The sequence below is a fragment of the Nannobrachium achirus genome (genome assembly GCF_963921795.1).
Source record: "Nannobrachium achirus genome assembly, chromosome: 4".
NCBI lineage: Eukaryota > Metazoa > Chordata > Actinopteri > Myctophiformes > Myctophidae > Nannobrachium > Nannobrachium achirus.
Window position 1 is genome coordinate 32,951,834 of NC_137813.1, and position 20,633 is coordinate 32,972,466.

Below are 20,633 nucleotides of genomic sequence, written 5' to 3' on the forward strand. Positions count from 1 at the left end.
GTGAGAAGAAGCATAGAGGAACAAGCAGGGAACAGGCGCGCCTCCGTCGTTTCCACCGAAAACAAGCGCTCCTTAACCGGTGGGTTGAGTTGAGGTGACGGCCATTCCGTCCATCCAACCAGATCGTCTCAATCCTGTTCCGTCGCCAATCACCGAAAGCCGACTTAAAGCGGAAAATACCGAGGCGCAACACGGATGTATGCGAGGCTGAGCTTGGTGCGTCAGTTAGAAACAGTAGGCTAGTTCTGCGTTTTTCACGACAACTAAGTGAAATAAATCTATAACTACTGGTTTTCTCGAAGAAGAAAGAAAATGACACGACTGGGAGTGCTTTGTGTCGTTGTGCTGTTCATAGCGCACAGTACTGCAATTATAAGGTAAATGTTTTCGACTGAAGTAAATAACTTTCTGTTTTGCTACATAAACTAAACAAACAAATGCATGCATCCAGGTAAGGTTGATGTTTTGGATTCACGTGTTTTCACATTTCACTACCGAAACGTTGCATATAACTCCAAGGCAAATTACATGTCTTTGGGCTGTTTTTGTAAATAAAGTGTAGGTCTACATAAAGTGTAGGTCTACATATACCCTGAACATTATGTGCGATATGATGTGTGACAGTATGTGCGCTCTTTGTGCGCTGGCTACGGTGTGTCGCACTCGCTTGCCAAAAATATCAAGCTATAAACACGTCAACTTGTTCTATGTTCATATTATGTTCTTTTTGACGAGCGATACTCTTGCACCATTACAGCATGTGCTATTGTTGTGGTTGGTTCAAATCTAAAACGACCGCTACTATCATACATTGCTGTGCATGTTTCAGAGTTCCCCTGCATAAGACGAGGAGCGTGCGCCGCCTAATGAGTGACAATGGAATGTCCATTGAGCAACTCCAGGAACTTGCAGCATCCTCTGCCTCACGACCTGGGGACGCTGCCCCCCTCAATGCTGCCCTCAAACTGCCTGTTGAGAGACTGACCAACTTTTTGGATGTAGGTGTTGGTAGTCAAGAATTATAGGACTAGGATACAATTTCACTGAGTGATCTATATCACTGGTTCCCAAACACTGGGTCGGGACACATTTGTGGGCACATATTTTTATGGGTCCCTTTACTTTTTTGTTTCCTACATTGTATTTTTAAATATTATTTCAAAACATCTACTTTTTCATTGATTAAAAAACAAATTCAATGTATTTTTTATTTTCTTTCAGTAATTTCATAAAGAAATTCTGTACATTTAGAAAACGAGGAAGTAGTGAAAATAGCCGCTCTACAAGCTCACAACGCTCGCGCTGTGTTGCAGATCTGCTATTTTCAATAGCTTGGGTCCCGGGCAAACATCAAATTCTCTTTTGGGTCTCCAGCTAAAATGTTTGGGAACCACCAGGCCTGAAATTTCGTCATTTTAGGGGCAAGGCCACTTGGCCTTTGGTGTTGTCCATTTTTTGAGGGCAAAAAGGCCAAATGCCAGGACTGGACGGCCATCAAATAAAACAAGATTTTAGTCCATTGAAAGAATTTGTTGAATTTAAGGGTTATGGATGATAACCTAATCTGCAGTGAAATAGATAAATGATGGTCATCTGATCCATGCTCAGCCCTGCACCAATCAAAGATTGATTGATTTCAGAATCTCATCTCATACCTTAGTCAGAATGCGTTCCAGACACGTGTGTCTGTCTGTCCGTTCGTATTTCTGCTATCTCTGTGTCCAGCAATTGTTCAATTGTCTAAAAAAACATACTACAAAAATCCGTAATGCTTTTGCCTTGCTGAACAAAAACCAAAAAATCAGTAATGCTTCTGCCTTGCTGACCATCTATTTTTCAACCTTCAGATGTGTCTCTATTTCTCAATATTTTTCCCCAAATATTGGCCTGTAGGTGGTGTAGGGCCGGGCCTACAGGTTAGGAGGCTGCCTAGGGCCCCACACACTCAGGGCTGTGTTTTGCTGTAGGCAAGTTCTTCTTTTCTTTCTTCTTTAAAAAGAAATAGAGAGAGAGATGTTTTTGGACGGTTCGGATGGTTTTGGAGTTGGACTAACCGGGCCACACTCCCTTTTCTGTGGAATATACACTATACTACCTACACTACACTCCCTTTTCTGTGGAACATACCACGGTTTCTCAACCACTGTGCCTTTGGCTATGAAAATTGTGCCTTGACAGAAAAAAAGGTTGGGAAACACTGTGACTCTACTACCTACGCTACACTCCCCTTTTCTGTGGAATACACTGACTAACCAATTAAAATGGGAACATTTCCAGATGTCTTCACCCAAGCCACACTCCCTTTTCTGTGGAATTTCTTGACTTCTGACTGCCCCCTGTTTCCCAAACAATAGGTCGGGACCCATTTGTGTATCGTGGACACATTTTTATGGGTCCTTTAATTTTTTGGTTTCCTACTTTTTGTTTTTAATTATTATTTCTGTAATTTAATTTAGAATCAAGGAAGATTTTAAGAAATTCCATAAATTAGAAAACATGTTGAAGAAGTAGTGAAAATAGACGATCTCCAAGTGACGTGTTGTGAGCTTGACTCTTGTAGACACTTATGTCTACATGACAAGAAAGAGACACAGGTGTCTACTGTCGACAAGAAAGAGAAAGAGGAGAAAGTGATACAGTCAGCTGGGGCATTAAGGCCACTGTGACCTCAGGTTATGCCATTGGTTTGAGGGGCACAAGGCCGAATTGAAGGGCAATGACGGCCATGGCCTTCATGGCCTCCATGAAATTCCTGCCCTGGGAACCACTGATCTATATGCATGGCACAGTTCAGCCTTTGTGTTGGGTCACAGGTGAAATTAATTGCATGCTTTAATTCAAATGTTATCATAATGGCTGCTCTTGCGTATAATGAATGGTTTCTGTTCATTCCTGTCCACTCAGGCCCAGTACTATGGCGTGATAAGCATTGGCAGCCCTCCCCAGGACTTTACTGTGCTGTTTGACACAGGCTCTTCCAACCTGTGGGTCCCCTCCATCCACTGCTCCTTCCTGGATCTGGCCTGTTGTGAGTTTGAGTTTGTGTGTATTGTGTATGTGTGGCCTATGAATGGTCATGTGAGGGTGTTAAACTGACTCAAACCGCTTATTTGACACCTTTTCTTTTTTTACTGACTCGTTCCACCTCCATGTGGTTTGTGTGTGTGTGTGAGTGATCATGTGAGGGTGTTAAACTGTAGGCCATTCTGTTTTTATTTTACAATTTTTTTTTTCTTTTTTCTTGACTGAATCATTTTACATTCTTTGTGTGACAAACTGCTTCCTGAAATAAGATGAATGTGTCAGTTATTTTTATTTGGCTGATTTTAGTTTAATTCTTTTTTTTTTGTTTCGTAAAGAATTGCTTTACAAATATGTTCTGTTTCTGTCTGTGGGATATTGTCTTTTGCTGCTATTCTTGGCTCTGTTGCTTCATTTGCATTGAGCATAGGTTCAAAAAGAATCTATACATAATAGTCAATGTGTGATTTTACTAGCATGTTTTTGTTCGAACTACTATTAGATAATCATTATATATTCTCAACAAATGTTGAATGCTTTTTAAGGCACAGCTGCAGTCATTCATATGATATTAAAGGCACAGAATACTAACCCTGTGTATACAGGCACATGTAGCAAAGTCAACATTTAGTCATTTATTGTTGCATGCTATAACCGGAGGTGACATTTGCAACAAAATGATTGTAACCACTTGACAAAACCATCTTTGCTTGCGTCTGACACAATCTTTTGATAATGTTTGTTCCAGTTACAAGTATTGGCATAGCCTGGCATTTGCCAGCTCTAAAAGAATCCACTTTTAATTGGATTCTTACCCTCTCTGTACTTTGTTCTCCGCTTAGGGCTTCACCACCGTTACAACTCCAAGAAGTCCAGCACCTATGTGCAAAACGGCACAAAGTTCTCAATTCGATATGGTCGAGGGAGCCTGTCTGGGTTCATTAGTGAGGACACTGTCTCTGTGAGTTGGAAACACTCTCTTTTATTCACTTAATAAATGGGCAATTGTTTGCCCAAATGCCACCACCTTGGTGGCAAATTGACAACAGTACATCTTCAGTGTATACATATCAGCATCCACTTGTACATACATACCATCATAACATTCCTTACCAATTCCTCACTGTGTTTCATCTTTGTGTTTTTGTTATTTAAAAATGTTTTCTAATCATCTCTCTGTCTCTCTCTCTCTCTATCTCCCTCCCCAGATTGCAGGTCTGCCGGTACTCAAACAGCAGTTTGGCGAAGCAGTGAAACAGCCTGGCATCACGTTTGCCGTAGCCCGCTTCGATGGTGTTTTGGGCATGGCTTACCCTACCATATCTGTTGCTAATGTTACACCAGTGTTTGACACGGCCATGTCTGGCAAACTGCTGCCACGGAACATCTTCTCCTTTTACATTAGCAGGTAGGCAAGATGATGATAATTATCATTATTGACCAGAAGTGGAAAATGGGTGCCATGTTAATATTGTCAATAATGAGATTAAGCAAGAATTGTGTTACAAATTAAAGCTCCAAAGTACCATTAACAAAGAAAGGGCACACAAATATGTCAAAGGGGATCCTTAAACTCATAAATGAAGACTGGAAAATGCCTTCAATCTACTGATTCCTTAGCATAGTGTTTTATTTGCTTCTTATTTGCTTCCTTGAAAAGCATGGTGTTTGGAACTATTTTCAAACAAAGGTATGGGATTGTGTCAACTAAATGTGCATGACCACTGAATGGTATTCTTGCATAACTGTGGTGTTGACTCAGTTCTCAGGGTAGATAAAATGGTGCCTGCTGTGTTAGTTTGAACGCTGGCAAGGAGACTCAAATTTGTGGTATTTGTAATCTAACTTCATGCTAGCTTCTTTGTTAATTTCAATGGACACTAAAACCCCTGTCATCTGACCAGCAGGACTTCTAGTCTGTTATTATGCTCTGTTATTAATTGCACCTTAATTTTTCAAATTCTCCTTAGAAACAACTTTATATTGACTATGGTCTTGTTATACCCTTTTAAACACCTAAAATAGGAAATGGTTTGAGTGACTAGTCACAATTATTAAGAACAGTGGAGCACAAACTGGGTCGTGAGACTTTGGTTGTCAAATCATGTGCATGGCAATGCAAAAAAAGAGAGATTTGAAATGTATTAACTAGACTGAGTACCGTGATTGATTTATTAACTTGGAGTTGCAGAACCTTTTTTATTGGGACTGTGACATGATTGGTTTCCAATTCCATAGGTTTGTTAGTGGCCATTTTTGCCACTGTTCTTGCAACTACTATACCTTGGATTTTAATGTCCCCAGAAGGCTCTGTAGCCAGAGATTTGCAATTGTCTGGCAACATGAAGATTGAACTGAACTACTGATTGATTAATGTGTGTTACTTGTAAGGCTGGGTGATATTAGGAAAACCTTTGATATTCGATAACGTTGTTGAATACCTCTCTTTCCTCTCTTCTATTCCTCTTGTTCATAAGGGATCCAGCAGCAGCCGTAGGAGGAGAGTTGATGCTGGGGGGAAGTGATCCACAGTTCTACAATGGAGAGCTGCACTATGTCAATGTCACACGCAAGGCCTACTGGCAGATTGAGACCAGCAGGTGGGAGAATAGAATCTTGGTCATGTCGGTCCAATAACCCTATTGTAAAGGGGAACTGGACCAAATGTAATTTCTCTTGATGTGCTTTCAACAACTTTTTGTGAGTCGTGATTGCTGTAATTATTGCATCTCTGTCCTCGCCAGTATCGAGGTGGGCAACCAGCTGACTTTGTGCAAAGCCGGTTGCCAGGCGATTGTTGACACGGGAACATCTCTGATGGTTGGCCCTGTTGAGGAGATCCGAGCACTGCACAAAGCCATCGGAGCTCTGCCTCTTTTAATGGGAGAGGTAGGAACATCATGTCAATACACTAACCTTATTCAGTAGGAGGTATCTAGGGTCATGGTGAAAGTCATAGGTTCAATCCCTGTTGCGAGTGGGGAAACTATTTAATGAGTCTATGTATGTTTTGTTTTCCCTCACATCTCAGTACATGATTGACTGTAAGAAGATCCCAACTCTTCCTGTTATCTCCTTCAACATTGGAGGCAAGGTGTTTAACCTGACTGGAGAGGACTATGTCATGAAGGTACAGTAGATGCACCTCCTCCTGGTTACAGTGCTGCCAGAGCTGTGTTTGAAATGACAGTATTAATGACAAATTAAACTTTATTCTGCCTATCAATGAATTTTCATTGCTATTCAATTTAGGCATTTAGCAGACGCTCCTAATCTAGAGCAATTTACAACTAGAAAGGTGAAATTCTGTGAAATTGCAAGTGTGGTTGTACTGACTCAATTTGCGTGGAATCTACTGAGAAATGAATTCCGTCCATATTACAGTAACATAATGTGATGTAACGTGAACGTCTGAACAATCCTGTCTGATCGGACATTACATTGTCCAATCAGAAAAGGGACATCCAGCCAGGGAAAATCCCCCCTGTCAGGTGAATAGAAGCAGCTTGTACTCCTCATGCATAGGAGGAAGCATGAGGTCAATCTGTTGCTCTCCCCAGATTGGCAGAGGGAGTTTAGCGCCCAGGATTATCATTAGACAATTGACAATGTGTGAAAAAAGGGGGTTACAAAATTGTGGGATGTCTAAAACTACTGTAGTCTGTTGGGATTCAATCTCACTCCGTTCCATTCTTGCAGGAGTCCCAGATGGGTGCATCATTCTGTCTGTCAGGCTTCATGGCCATGGATATCCCACCTCCTGCTGGCCCCCTGTGGATCCTGGGAGATGTGTTCATTGGGAAGTACTACACAGTGTTTGACAGAGAAGCAGACCGCGTGGGCTTCGCCCCTGCAAAGTAGGAATTGGAAACCCCAGAGTTGGGTGTTTCTGCGGTGTAAAGAACAAGATGCATCCACTTCTAATTTTCTTTGATTTGATAAACGAAACCATGCGCCAGCTCAATTTCCTTCTAAAGTAGTCCACCTTGTTTTTAATTCTGCTGCCTACAGTCTTAACAGCATTATTCGATTATTCACTGGAGCGCTCAGACTGTAGTTGGATGTTCTGCAGATTTCCAATGAATCGTTTGAAATTGAGAATTGGACATAAGCTATTTTATTTATTTTTTGTTAACTGTGTACTGGAGATGGTACAAATGCATCAGTCAAACCCAAATGGACATGCAGATTTGCTTCTGGTGAGGGAGCAGAGGCATGAAGACTACTAGAAGATAGGTTGTTCTGACTAAAGGAACAATGGCTTCAGATGTATTTCACCAAAGAACAAACGTTAAAGGGACACCTTCACCCAGTTCCTCGCTTTTGACTTCTATAAGCTTGTAAATGTCAAGAAGATGATGGCACTGACTGCTATGCTTGCAAATGTCAGATGACGACACTAAATGAAGTATTGTTTTTGTTTTTGTTTTTTTTTTGGGGGGGGGGGGGGTAAACAATTTTTGTGACTTGGGAAATGTGTGTGTGCTTGTGTATGTTTTAAGGATTTCCTTGTTTTGTGATAGTGTATTTGTTTCTCACACTATCAGAAACCCACTTCCAGTGTGTTGTAATTGGCAAAATCTATTGGACACATTCAATATGTCATCTTTGTACACTTGAGTTGTCTTAAGATTTATTTTTAACATGTCAATGTGAATTTCTGTAACTACTCTCTGAAGCGTGGTACATTTAATAAACCTTTTGTTATAAAGTAAGAAGACCATGCTTACGATCCTAATGAAGGCTTGGTGGCTGCTGGGGGTGGGTCTCATTTTCGACTTCAAATAAAAATGTTGCCCTGTGATAAAAGTGTGCAGATTCTTGATTTCTTAATTCTTTGCCTTGCACGTGCAAAGATGTGACTTTTGTTTTGGTATTTATTTTAGCCATTCACTGTGGACTCGACCTTGTTCCTTACTAAAACTGAAGAATTGTCTTGTCCACTATCATGAAAGAAGTTTAGTCTATTTGGTTCATGTAAAATGTGCAGGGTGGCTTTTAGACTTCCTGAGTGTGTAGGTGAGAAATTGGCAGACCACAGAGAACATGAGCTGTAACATTTATTTGAATATACAAAGTGCTGTGTTGAACCATCAATTCCAGAGATTAACTTAAAAAAAAAAAAATCTCACTGCAGGATTTACAATTTTGAAAAACGGCATGCAAGTAAGCACATGGCTAGGCTAAATACCACAACATAGAGGTAGTGGTCTACTTGGGTTTATTTTTCTTGAGGGCATATTAGCAGGTGGCACAGTGACTCTTACAGCACAGAAATTAATTTGGTGTGAAGCCTGATCTATACTTTGCAGTGTGCTGTGTTGCACACAGAAAATAGCAGATCTACAAGCTCACAAGCCATAATCCTGCAATGCATTGAGCTCGCAGATCTGCTTGTATAACTCAGGCTTATGACAGTTCTGCAAGCAAAGGAAGTCTAAAAGTGGAAACAAATATCTTGTTGTATTAAGACCCATTGTGGATTGATTGAGAATACTTATCAGTACATCCAGAACAAAGCACTTAAGCACACCATGTATTTTACATGGAGTATTGTTTCATTGCAAACATATATATTTGTTGTTACAAATGTACAAATACAAAAATACTAACATGTTTCCATTGTATTTATTTTATTTTTTGGATTGCTTCATGCACATCTAGAGTAAGAACTATGCTGACCTCTGTGTTATACAAGAAAATCTGAACTTCTTCAGGCTATGCTCATTTCTGTATTCTAAGGTCATGAAGAGTATTTCCTGTTGAATAACTGCTGAGCAATAGTGAGCTCTGCAGTTTTGCCTCAGTGAGAATATGAATAGACTGGGCCAGATGTTTCAAGTCATTGTGATGAATAATCCAGAACTCATATTCACAGACCACAGGGTATTGTTACTTAGAATAGATAACGTGCATCACAGACCAGATTGATCTTGGTCAGATCATGATCTAGTGATGAATCATCCATGAAGTGATCCAGATGTGGAAATCCAGACAGCTACAATCAGCAGGCTGGTATGTATCATTGCCATAGATCACAACACTAGTGATCACTGATCACTACTGCCATTTTGCTCGCACACCATTCACAGGAGGAAGGAAATATATCCCATCCAGTATAACATAAGAGCAAAACGGCCACTGTGTGAATTATGGTCAATTTCTGATTTAAGACTGTGTGTGAGGTGAGCTGAACAAAAAACAGAAACCACACAGTAAAAACCTGAGTTAAATATGTGAAAAGGAACTTGATAAATAGCAAACAAACCTATTTTTCTCCCACTAATAACACTCCACTTGATGGGTTAATGTGACCCCATTCCTAACCCAGACATACAGCAATATCGTCTCTACAGATTATTGCTGAGCTCAACTAAAAGTATCGATTTGGTTTGACTTTTATTTGGAATTATTTGGACAAACCATCAACCACTAGATAGATCCCCCACAAAATCATGCCATGATGGCTTATTTAGACAAGACTGAACGTTACAATTGTGACGTCATGTAACAATGTCAGTAAGGTAATGGCTGTTCCAGGAAGAATCAGTCTGGCTATACTGGTCAACACGGAACTAAAAGTCTCAAGAGGAACATTTTCGTACAGATTGCACAAGGTAGAAATCATATCTGTTCTGGTTTTAATGTTAAAAAGTGTTTCCTTAAGCCAACCAAATAGTTTGTACTTCCTGGCAGAGATGTATAATTTTCAACCTTTTATGAAGGGTTTGGATAGATATATTCATTTAGTCCATGATGTGGGACCAGAGGTTACACTGAAATAATATATCACAACACATAATCTCCTGTGTAACATATTCACCTGATTGATTATCAGACGACAACACGCAAGCTGTACATTCCAGACATATCAACTGTCTGGACTGAATTTAATGTAAATTATTAAACCTAATAATTGTCTGGCTACCTTGGAAGGATGAAGCACTCACATCTCACACACATCTTGAACACAGTGATATAACCTTTTACATTTTGTTACTCAAATTGAACAAGTTCCATAATAAGAAGCCATCATCAAAATGCTTACTGAGCAGAGTAAGCTTTTCTTTTCCTATGCAAATCAGATGATGAAAGAAGAATATGGCAGTTGTCTTATAGATAGCATTTCTTTTCACAAGAATGTCAAGTCATTCATATTTAATTTATTTGCTTTCGGGGACAGTTTACACAGACACACACACTCATTACATTTTATCCATTGACATTTGGGACCTCGAAACCCAGAAGACCCCACCTGAAAACCATGTGGGGTCTGCACTATAACCACCATGCTGTTGAACTGCATTACACATCTGCCCAGCTACAATGCATGCAATAAGCAGAGGATTGCCCAGCACCATAAATAAAGGAAATGCCCAATTTTATTCAAGCATAGATTAGCATTGCATGTCATTTCCCCATATCATTCCTTTTGCTGTTCCTCCATCAACCAATGTGGTATTCTGGTAGTCTATCCCACTCCACTAGAGTGCTTTAAGAAGCAGATACACTGCGATTCCCATTATTTGAATGGCTTTTGTAAGAACCATGAGGTGCTATGGGCATTTAGGTTCATCTTATTTGAGGTTGAAGGGATACTTAAGATAATCGTGTTGAGCATTTATGGAATGCTCATCAAGACTAACAGACAGCTGTTGTTCTAACACACGCTAAGTGCCAGTTACTGGATGCGTTACACTCTCTCACATGATGGGAATAAAATAAAAATAAATTAAAAAGGTTCAGTCAATCCAGTAGGATTCCATGCAGATGTTGCCGTCACAGGAACCTCATTATGACACAGAGACCGGCGCGCCCACTACAACAGTAGAGGCCATTATGCGCTGGAGAAAACTGTGTGTTGACTTGAACGCTCTCATTTTAACTCTGGAGATTCACCTCACACACATACAGTGCCATTAGAGAGGGTCCTTAGGGTGTGGCTTGGTCCAGCGCAGCAGTCCTTAGCAGCCCCTCTGGGTCTGAGAGTGCACAGTAGAGGGTGTACCCCAGCTCATCCACTTCCGGTTCCGTGAGCTCACAGAAAAGGTTGACTTTGGGGTTGAGGGCACATGGCAGCCTCCCAGCCTCTAGGTGTCCTACTAGTGCACGCAATAGCTGGAGGAAGCGGTCGGCCAGTGCCTCGTGGGTCCAGTCCCCTTCTTTTTCACTCAGTAGCAAAATGGAGTTAGTGAGCTGGCTGGCATTGAGCCGTTGGAGAGCAGGGTTGAGCTTGCAAACGGCCTTGGCCAGCTTCAGGCATGTGCAGCGGCAGCCGCCATCCTCCTGGTCCAAGGCCCTGAGTCGTGCCGTCTCCGACACACGGAAGCTCTGCCGCCACAGGTTCTCGTGCCGCTCAGCGGCCAACCGGTGAGGTTTGGCGATAAGCGAGGTTCCGTCCTCCATCACAAGCAGTGGTAGAAAGTCCACATATAGCTTACGGTCCGTCTCATACTGGACCTCCAGGGTTAGGGTTTCCGAGGGCACCACAGGCCGGATGATGTAGTCCAGGACGCTCCCAATCGCTGGCCAGTTGATGGAGCCGGCCACAAGCTTATCAAACACCTCCAGGACAGACTTGGGGGAGAGGTAGCCTCCGACCATGCAGCGGTCCCAGTAGCTGCTACCACGGGGGAAGTACTCCAGGTTCTCACGGCGCACAAGCCAGAAACCTGGGACGTTCATGATGGTGTCCTCCCCAGGGATGGACGACCACAGGTTCTTCTCCAGGATCATAGGTACCATCAGCTGGGCATGGTCTGCAGTCACCACCTGGGAGAGAGAACATTATAGCGGAAGAGAGAGGTGAATGGTTTACAGGGGAGTGAGGGGATTGAATAAATAAAAGTGAGGTGTATATTTGAATTGAGTTCATATACTACAGCAGGGTCCTATATTAACGGATGCCTGGGGCATTCAGGCAAAAATAAACCTGCAGGCAATTAAAACCTGTCTAGACCTGCCCTGTTGTGCATGTACCAATTGAGTGTGGCATTTTGTTTTCCCACCATTTATTGTTTAATCAGAACGATGACATCTTTAAAATAAAGAAATCTGTAATGAAAGACCCGTTTGATGTAACTGCCCAAGCTACAAGAGCAACATTGACCCTTCCGTTTCCATTCATTCCATACCTGCAGGTCATCATAAAGGCTGCCACTCAAGTACATCTCTCTGAGGGGCATGTCGGGCAGTTTGGCATGGAGAAAGATCCTGAGCTCAGCGCAGATATCAATGGCGGCCCTCCTGGCTGTGGCCTGCTCCTCGGTGGGGATGTTCACTTTCTCCTGGTAAAATCCCCACAGGTGCTCCTGCAGTGACAGACGCATCCGGGCCCGCAGCATGTCTGTCTGAGTTGCACCGCTGCCTCCCAAACCTGATCGGCCTGCCGCCCGCCTCATATAGTCTGGTACAGGAGTATGCAGAAGAACAAACAAACACTGAGGCTCATGTCTCTTGTGTAAGCGACCCTCTTGAAGGCAAATGAAACCCTAGGCTGATTTTGTATGTTTTCCAGTTCAGTTCCCAATTCAGGTTAAAAACATGGCAGGCTAGTAAACAATGCTGCTGCAGCCAATACAATTAATAATGAGTGCGTTAGATTTAGGTGTGCAGAACCATGGGTGTGGAAGCAGAGACACAGACAGTAGTCACAGCTGTAGTCTTTAGCTTGAAAACAGCCTAAAGGGTTTCTTTCCCCTTTTACAAGGCAAAGACTAGAGAGGAAAGGACCAGAGTGGCAAGGAGAGGACTGTCAGAATCTGACAAATCTAACATAGTGTTCCTACGAATGCACATTTTACAGGACTATGGGTAAAATTCTAAGTCAATTCACTAACAAAGACAAAAGCCCTTCTAGTGTCAACTAATTGCACTAACAGCTCCATTATGTGTGGTTACAAGGATCGCCTATGACTACAGTAAATACAAATGCTACAGAGTCAACACCCACTGTAGAGGAAGAGCAATAATCCGTGAAACAAGTTATCTGCCAACAGATAAAAAAACAAAATGTGACAAAAAGTTATGTAGAATTCAACTATAATGTACATACAATGATACAAACAATGGGAAAGCTAAAAGTGTGCTTGTTATCATTTAGGATTAAGTTAAACAGGCAGATATCCATTGCACAATGAGATGAAACAAGGGGGTGGGCTCACTTCTCTCCTGTCTATGGGAGAAGTAATAACTACCTCCGCCTCTGGCCTCCTGAAAGGTGAGTTTTCAGGGCGGTTTTGAAGGAAGCCAGCAAGCTACATGTTTTAAGGGAAGTTGTCAAGGAATTCCACACCTGGGTGGCAGTGTTGTAGAAGGAGAATTTACCCATATTTGTCTTACAGGTTTGTATTATCAGATCGTTGTGTGCACTCCCTCTGGTGTTGTGGCTGTCGCTAACTAAGTGTGTTGGTCTCAGATTCTACAACATGCACATAATGAAGTTGTCACTCAGGCCGTCCTTCAGTACATTCTTTTATCAAGACCAGAAACACACCGTTGTGAAGGTTTGAGGATTTTTAATTAAATTAATAATGGACAAATAAACAAGTAACACTCCCTAAGGTAGAGTAGCGACCGCAGAGTGTACCAGCAAATGACTATTTAGACTTACCTAAAGATTTTAAAAAATAGCTTAGAGTAACAGCGTGACACAACTGCTGCAGGTTTTCACACTCACTCTTCAGTGCCTACAACATGCTGCAACAAGACACTGTCCAACTCTTTTCTCTCATATAATGGAATTGAACAAGGAAGCTGCCGCGTCTAAAGGTGTCTCCACACCAAACAGCTTTCTTCCAACGGCTCCAAACTGCCAGTCTAACTTGTAGTCTGCTGGCATTAGTTGGCAAACCAGACGCTGGTTTGCCAGGTCTGCTCATTATAAGGGACTTTGATCTTGTTTTCCTATAATGTTGCTTTTGTTTGGGCTTGTTTCTGAAGTGTAGTTGCTTATGTAACCTTGCTTTCGAGCATTCTTTTAGAAAATAGCTAATGTAATAGAGCTCAAGAGGTGAAACTGGTCGCTTCTTTTGGGCTTGTTTTCTTATAGACCTGGTCGCTTGTTTCACTCACAGAATCTGGCAACCGGAGGCTCTGTGCTGCTCTCCGTGCGGAGGATAAAAAAAAAACAACACGGCACAGTAGCACTATTACTAGCCTACTAGCTTTGCTTTGGAGTCGATTGGTATAGGAATTGAGAGTTGAGATTGAGAATATGGTATTTAGTACAAATGTCTCTGGCTCGTTTTGGCTTGCGTGGTTCTGCAGCAGTAGCAAACTGGCAACTCTACAACCGCCTCAATTCTACGGACGGCCGGGGCGACTCTACAAAACTGGGAAAGCTCAGTCTTCCAGTTTTCCGTCAATACCGGTTGATAGCGATACCGACCCGCTGCCAAAAACCTGCCGATCAAGCTCCTGTCGGCAGCCTGTCAGCAACAACGCTTTTCGACTGAAATCGTGGCCGTATCTGTTTGGTTAAAAGCCAGCTTTAAGCATATAACGCAGATGTGTGAGTATTCCCTATGGTAAGTCATCTGAAACTATTCAAACTTGTAATGAGGTGGTTAACTGTTGTCCTTACTTGGTTCGAAGGTGTGTGAGGAGGTGGGCAGAGACTGAAGCGACCTGCTAACTGTAGATTTCATGTCATTGCTCAACACCCGTGGTGATGAACCCATCCAGCTCGGCTCCTCCCAGCTACGTCTACCTGTCGGCTCCAACTTGGTGGGGCTGGTGGGAGCACTAATGGCCCGGTCATACATCTAAACACAGTGAAACATCATGTGTTCATTTAACTCTTAAGTTCTCACACACATTATAATAACTACAGAAGTCTTTGTCCACTTACTCTTTTAACTGCTAGTGTTGCGATGCCAAGCATGGCTGCTCCTCCAACCCCAAGCACCAGCTTGGCATTGGAGAGCATGAAGTCGATAGCTGTGCCGATCCCATTGTCGTCTTTCTTCCCTTTACGATCTCCATTCACCCCTGCCATCCTTTGTCTTTAAGACTGAGAAGCTTAACAGGCAGATAGAGAGAACAAGAGGTAAGGAAAGGACAGGATCTTTTTTCTATAAGGGACCTTTTTACCCAAGTCACACTGTTGTGACAGCACTTTGCCACTTCAATTCAGCACTAATTGAAGGAAAGCAATAGTCTAGCATAAATACATTCATTGTTTACTAATTCAATCATGTTACTACAAGTGACTACACACGCTGACTGTTTTGATTATATACACAATCTATTTAAACCTACCAAATGCTGCTACATCAGCCCACCCAGTCGGCTGTTGAGGAAAAACTGGCCCCTCTTCAGCGCGTCCTCCTTTTCTCGGGGCGCTGTCAGGGCCTGGCAGCGGCGGAACTCGCGTGCCACAGCACGGCGGTAATAGTTGCGGTCGGTGTACTGAAGGTGGCGCCCTGCACGGAGCAACGCTCTGTACAGCTCCAGCACCGCACTGTGTGACCAACCGCCCATCAGGGATCACTCATGAGGAGGTGGGGGGCACCCTGGCACCTGCATGGTGGCAAGGTTGGAGGCATATTTACCATATCATAATGACTCTTCTGATTATTGACTGATGACAGGTGATTCACTCTCTACGAGTCTGCCATTCTGTCACTATAATAAATTCTGGATTCCTAAATTAATATATATCAGCAACTATCAGATAAGGGCCGCTGAAACAAAAATGGAATAAAATGGGGGTCTATGTCCTATTACAGTACCTGTATGTATCAATATGAGGGTCCTTGACATGAAAACGTTTAAGAATCACTGGTCTACTACGGGATCAGTCAGTGTTCCTGCTTGGGCATGGCAATCTCCATGGTTGCTAAAAGTTCATCATCATATATTATATTGAATGATCAATCTATTTTGGGGTTGAGTTGCTATAGATGAATGGGCGGATAAACACAGGACAATATCCCAAAGTACATGTTTTGCAGTCAGAAGCTATGCAAGGAAGGAACACATGCTAACAAAAGCCTTCTATTTTAAGATGAACATACACTTTTATATCCACGCCTTTATGTATATATGAAAAGCTCTTAACTTAAAGTCAGAACCGTCTGATCTAAAAGCCAACCATCAATAATGTATCATCTAAAGGACAACCATCATACATTTCTATGATTCAGCCGGTGCTGTTTGTCAGTTGTTCACATCACATGGAAGGTTTAGCCCCCAAGAGCTCATCACTTATTCCATAGAAAGCCTTTGTTGACATGTTACATTCATATATCTTAGTTTTACACCACTACAATATCAGGGATTAGGTCATAACAACATTACATCACCACTGGCAGGAAATGTTTCAGATCGTCTGAAGCTAACGCAGGCAATCGAGCTAATTAGTTATTAGCTTCAGTTGAATTTGTGTCCATTAGCTCACCACGTTATGAAAAGGATTAATATCACCCTTGAGGAACAACAGCACCCTCCTGACATATAAATAGCTGTGAATATTGTCATTTAGAAAATGGCTGTCTGAGTGGAAAGTCAAAAAGCTGTTAACTAGCTTGTTAGCCAAGCATTCTGGCTAGCTTAAGGAGCTGAACGTTACTCATTCAGCTTCATCTACCACTCTCTCCAACAGTCAATAAAACATGGGAAACGTGACGGACGTTAAAACAAGTTTCCATCAACAGAAATGCCGTTCAAACTTACGTTTTTTAACTCTAGTACAGGTTTGTCCTTAAGACAGAGGAACAGCAACACTCACGCCGGGGTCAGATTAGACACATCTTGTCGATAACCCGGAAACAAACGGTTGTACATTTTGGGAAGGGCATCCGGTTTACAAAACTGTGTAACTATGGTAACTGTCTCGTCAATTAGATTTTTATTAAATGGTTAATTGGTTATCCAATTGACAACCACCACAACAAAACGTATTATTCAAAAATATTCACAACTGATTATTTTCAAGCGTAACTGCCCACCAAGTTATTTTACAACACATTGAAATAAGCTGAAGAATTCAGGCTAGTGGCAGTATGCATGATGCTCATCATGTGAAACTGGTTAACAGGAATTATGGCCTGGTATTCCCCTTATAACTCTATGGGTATTCCTCATAGCCAGAGTGATACATTCTCTCCTTCTCTCCCACTCTCTGAAAACTTTTGTACATTGCCAAATGAAAACCAAACAACTAAAGCCCGTATCAGAGTCGGGTCCGCGGTGGGGGTGTAGTGCCGTGTAGTCTTTTTGAGTCATAAAACTACAACGTTAACGCTCAAAAAGACTACACGGCACTGACTCTGATACGGGCTTAAAGGTCAAGGAGATCCATGAAAAGACTAAGCTTATTTCAATATGAGATACTTAAATGGTTTCCTGTTGAAATAAGCTTAGTCTTTTCATGGATCTCCTTTTAGTAGACCTTGTACCAGTGAACTGTACCGTCATGAATCTGTACATTTTCCTATGCAAACTTCTAATAAAGCCTTCAATCAAAAATCAATCAATCTCCACAAGGTCAAGTCATGAACAATTAGCATTTGATTTGATGACCTGTCTTCCTCCTTTCTCTCACACATTCATAGTCTACCTCTCTCCATTGTTCTCTCTGTCTGGAGCAAGTGATCCTACATATAAATACGGAAAAACCTCTGTATATCTGTCTGTCTGTCTGTCTGTCTGTCTGTCTGTCTGTCTGTCTGTCTGTCTGTCTGTCTGTCCAACAGTCAGTCACACCTCTGTCCATCAGCCAGTCACTCTGTTTTGATTTAATACTTTATTAGAAGTTTGCATAGGAAAAGGTACAGGAAAGTTCCGACAGTACAGTTCACTGATACAAGGTCAACTAAAAGGATAAAGACCACAAGAAAGCTCAATGGTTGTTTAAATTGAGGTCCTCAACATTAAATGACAGACAAATAAAACACAGTAGGCCTACCATGCAAAAAAGACACAAAAAAAGAGTCGGAAAACAAAATACAAAAATAAATGGTATTTACAGTAAAAAGGTCAGGCTTGTCTCTTTTACCAGTTTCGAGTTCAGCCACCTGTAAGTGACTTTGGTGGGTATGTATTTACACTCCTTTAAGGCCGTCGGTAGGGCATTCCACATTTTTGCGGCATAGCAGGAGAATTAATTTAACCCGTGGTTTGAGCCAAATCTGGGTTGGACGTGATTTGTGGAGCTGCCTCTGGCGTTTTGGAAGTATTTTGTCAGGTACATACTACATGGGTATCTTAGTGGTGTAGTGTATTTTGTACACCAGGCCCATTGCAAGATGCTGTAGTCTGTCAGCTATCATGACTCATCTCAAACTTTAAAAATGATCAGGGGTAAGGTGAGCTCGAGATGGAAGGTTAAGCAGTATCCTAACCAGTTTATTTTGGGCCTTGTTTTTAATGCCTTAGAGGTGCTGCGGTACCATATGTGGGCTCCATAGTCATTACCTTTGCAGTAATTTCATGACTGGAAAGAGTTGCCTCAAGGATTCAACCCAAGTATACGTAGGTAATTTTGTTTTTACTTGTTCCGTATGATTCTCCTCAGTGGGTTGAGCAATTGATCTCAAGTGGCACACAGGCATTGACCGTTAGCATATTATGAAGACCGTGAGAAGGCTTGTTTTTTTTAAATTCCCCCATGCAATTTTAAGCTGTTTATTAGTGTTTTTGTGTAAACGCCAGAGTTTCTGAGTTCGGCCTATGGGATCTGTTGTCACGGTAACGGCGTACCCACAGGCTTGGTAGTAGCCACTGGACAGCTGTGAGCAAACTTGGCTCACAGCCACACACACACACACACACACACACACACACACACACACACACACACACACACACACACACGACTTAAAGGACAACTCCGCCCTAAATAACATCTAGGCTCATTTCCTACTTACTGTATATTGATCCAAAATTACAGTCCACGGGGTCTATTAGGCAGAAATGCTCCTGTTGTCCAATTTACCCAGCAGAACCCAGCAGCTCTCATAGCATAGAGTGGAGCTGGAGCCTATAAGCCTATCGCTTTTACACTATTTGTTGGGTTAAAATATATTTTATTTTTCATGAATGTGTTACTAGTTGTCATTACAAACACATCCATACCTTGGTTGTCCCACACAAGCCACCACAATCTCATAAATCATGTTTTGGGGTGAGCATTCAGCAGAACCGCCAATCAAAGTGACTGTACTGACCAATCACAGCACATATTTTCCAGGAACTGGCAAAACACATAAAAGCATAACATCTGTTTAGCAGAGTGTTACGGTTTGTGTGAGACAACCAAGGCATGGATGTGTTTGTAATGACAACTACTAACACATTCATGAAAAAGAAAAAAACACTTTCGACCACAACAAATAAGCGATAGGCTTAATAGGCTTCACTCTATCTATGAGAGCTGCTGGGTTCTGTTGGGGAAACTGGGCAAACAGGGGCATTTCTGCCTAATAGACCCCATGGACAGTAATTTTGGATCAATAGAAGTAGGAAAATGAGCCTAGATATTATTTAGAGCAGAGTTGTCCATTCAGATCTACCGGTATGTAGTATTCAAATTGTGTAATGATGGTTGTTAAGAGAGTGTGAACAACCCGAGTCAAATTTGTCTGTTCATTTCAAAGAGACAGAGAGAACTATTGTACAGTTTTGTCAGTGAGAGAAGTACTTCCTGACCAGTACTTCTCTTGCAAAGCTTCCCAATTGCCTTGCTGATATCTATAACAATAATAATGGTGATATCTATGGCCTCGGTTTGTGGTTAAAACCCAACATATTTCCACAGACATGATGTCAGAGTTAATAAGTTAATGAAATGAGCTAACCTGGCCTTAAGGTTGACTTCCTTAAGGTAGACCAGTATGACTACTCGCAAATACTCTGAGTGCACACATCCCTGGGTATGGACTAGTCCAGTATAATTAATGGACTATGTGAATCAGCACATCAAAATCTCAGCTACACTTTCACATTGAATCAAAAGATTGTTATAGTAATAGTAGGCTAATATAGTAGCAATAGCATGGAGACCATAGCCCCAACAATTATATCCTGCCCATCAATATAATTCAAACATAATGGCTTATATAATTGTTGCACATTTAATCCAACACAAATTAAGATCCCTGTGCATCATGAGCCCCTGTGATAGATATTCTTATTTCTTCTGTGGTAATGGATTCTGTGGAACCCCCTGGGGCTCAAGATCAATTCAAAACATGTATTTTCAAGTGCATTCACAGAGACTAATTGTTGAGTGATTATAGTCACTATGTGACTCAACCCTAAACCTAAAGGAGGAGTTAGACAGGGCATACTGTATAAATATGTGTCAACAGTTAAAATCCTTGAAGAACATCTGATGGCCGTCTTCCCTGATGCAGAGAAACGCAAACAAGCTTGGTGACTTGTGTCATTGTCCTGTCTTTGATACAGGCTTGCAAAATTCAATTCGCTCAAAAACACTTCCAGAAGACAGAGAGAGAGCAAGAGAGAAAGAGAGGAAGAGAGAGAGCGAAAGAAAGAAGAGACTGAAAGGGAAGAGGTAGCCCCTGATGTAATCAGTGTCTATGCACAGACAGGGAATTGAATTCCTTAATTGGAATCACTTGGTCCATATTAAAGCCAAACCCTTA

The 20,633-nt window shown here is 41.8% G+C and overlaps 2 protein-coding genes across 2 annotated transcripts; one reads left to right on the forward strand and one right to left on the reverse strand.

Annotated features, from left to right (window-relative positions):
• Positions 1-208: 208 nt before the first annotated feature.
• On the forward strand, positions 209-7,420 carry napsa (napsin A aspartic peptidase). Its single transcript, XM_080722960.1, has 9 exons — positions 209-377; positions 830-998; positions 2,905-3,028; positions 3,864-3,982; positions 4,230-4,429; positions 5,499-5,621; positions 5,766-5,910; positions 6,053-6,151; positions 6,721-7,420. Exons 1-9 carry the CDS (start codon positions 313-315, stop codon positions 6,880-6,882), a joined length of 1,206 nt encoding a protein of 401 aa, XP_080579086.1. The 5' UTR covers positions 209-312; the 3' UTR covers positions 6,883-7,420.
• A 770-nt stretch (positions 7,421-8,190) lies between these two features.
• Positions 8,191-15,417, reverse strand: mief1 (mitochondrial elongation factor 1). The gene is made up of 5 exons (XM_080723913.1): positions 15,283-15,417; positions 14,873-15,042; positions 14,606-14,786; positions 12,156-12,427; positions 8,191-11,793 (listed from the first exon to the last, which is right to left on the reverse strand). Exons 2-5 carry the CDS (start codon positions 15,017-15,019, stop codon positions 10,954-10,956), a joined length of 1,440 nt encoding a protein of 479 aa, XP_080580039.1. The 5' UTR covers positions 15,020-15,042; positions 15,283-15,417; the 3' UTR covers positions 8,191-10,953.
• Between the last annotated feature and the right edge of the window lie 5,216 nt (positions 15,418-20,633).

Bases quoted from the DNA above. Each gene is read 5' to 3' on its own strand.
- napsa (XM_080722960.1), top strand. From the start codon at position 313: ATGACACGACTGGGAGTGCTTTGTGTCGTTGTGCTGTTCATAGCGCAC. The intron at 999-2,904 runs GTAGGTGTTGGT...CTGTCCACTCAG, and splicing joins GACTGACCAACTTTTTGGAT to GCCCAGTACTATGGCGTGAT. The intron at 3,983-4,229 runs GTGAGTTGGAAA...CTCCCTCCCCAG, and splicing joins TTAGTGAGGACACTGTCTCT to ATTGCAGGTCTGCCGGTACT.
- mief1 (XM_080723913.1), bottom strand. From the start codon at position 15,019: ATGGCAGGGGTGAATGGAGATCGTAAAGGGAAGAAAGACGACAATGGG. The intron at 14,787-14,872 runs GTAAGTGGACAA...CACTGTGTTTAG, and splicing joins CAACACTAGCAGTTAAAAGA to ATGTATGACCGGGCCATTAG. The intron at 12,428-14,605 runs GTAAGGACAACA...CTCCTGTACCAG, and splicing joins CTCACACACCTTCGAACCAA to ACTATATGAGGCGGGCGGCA.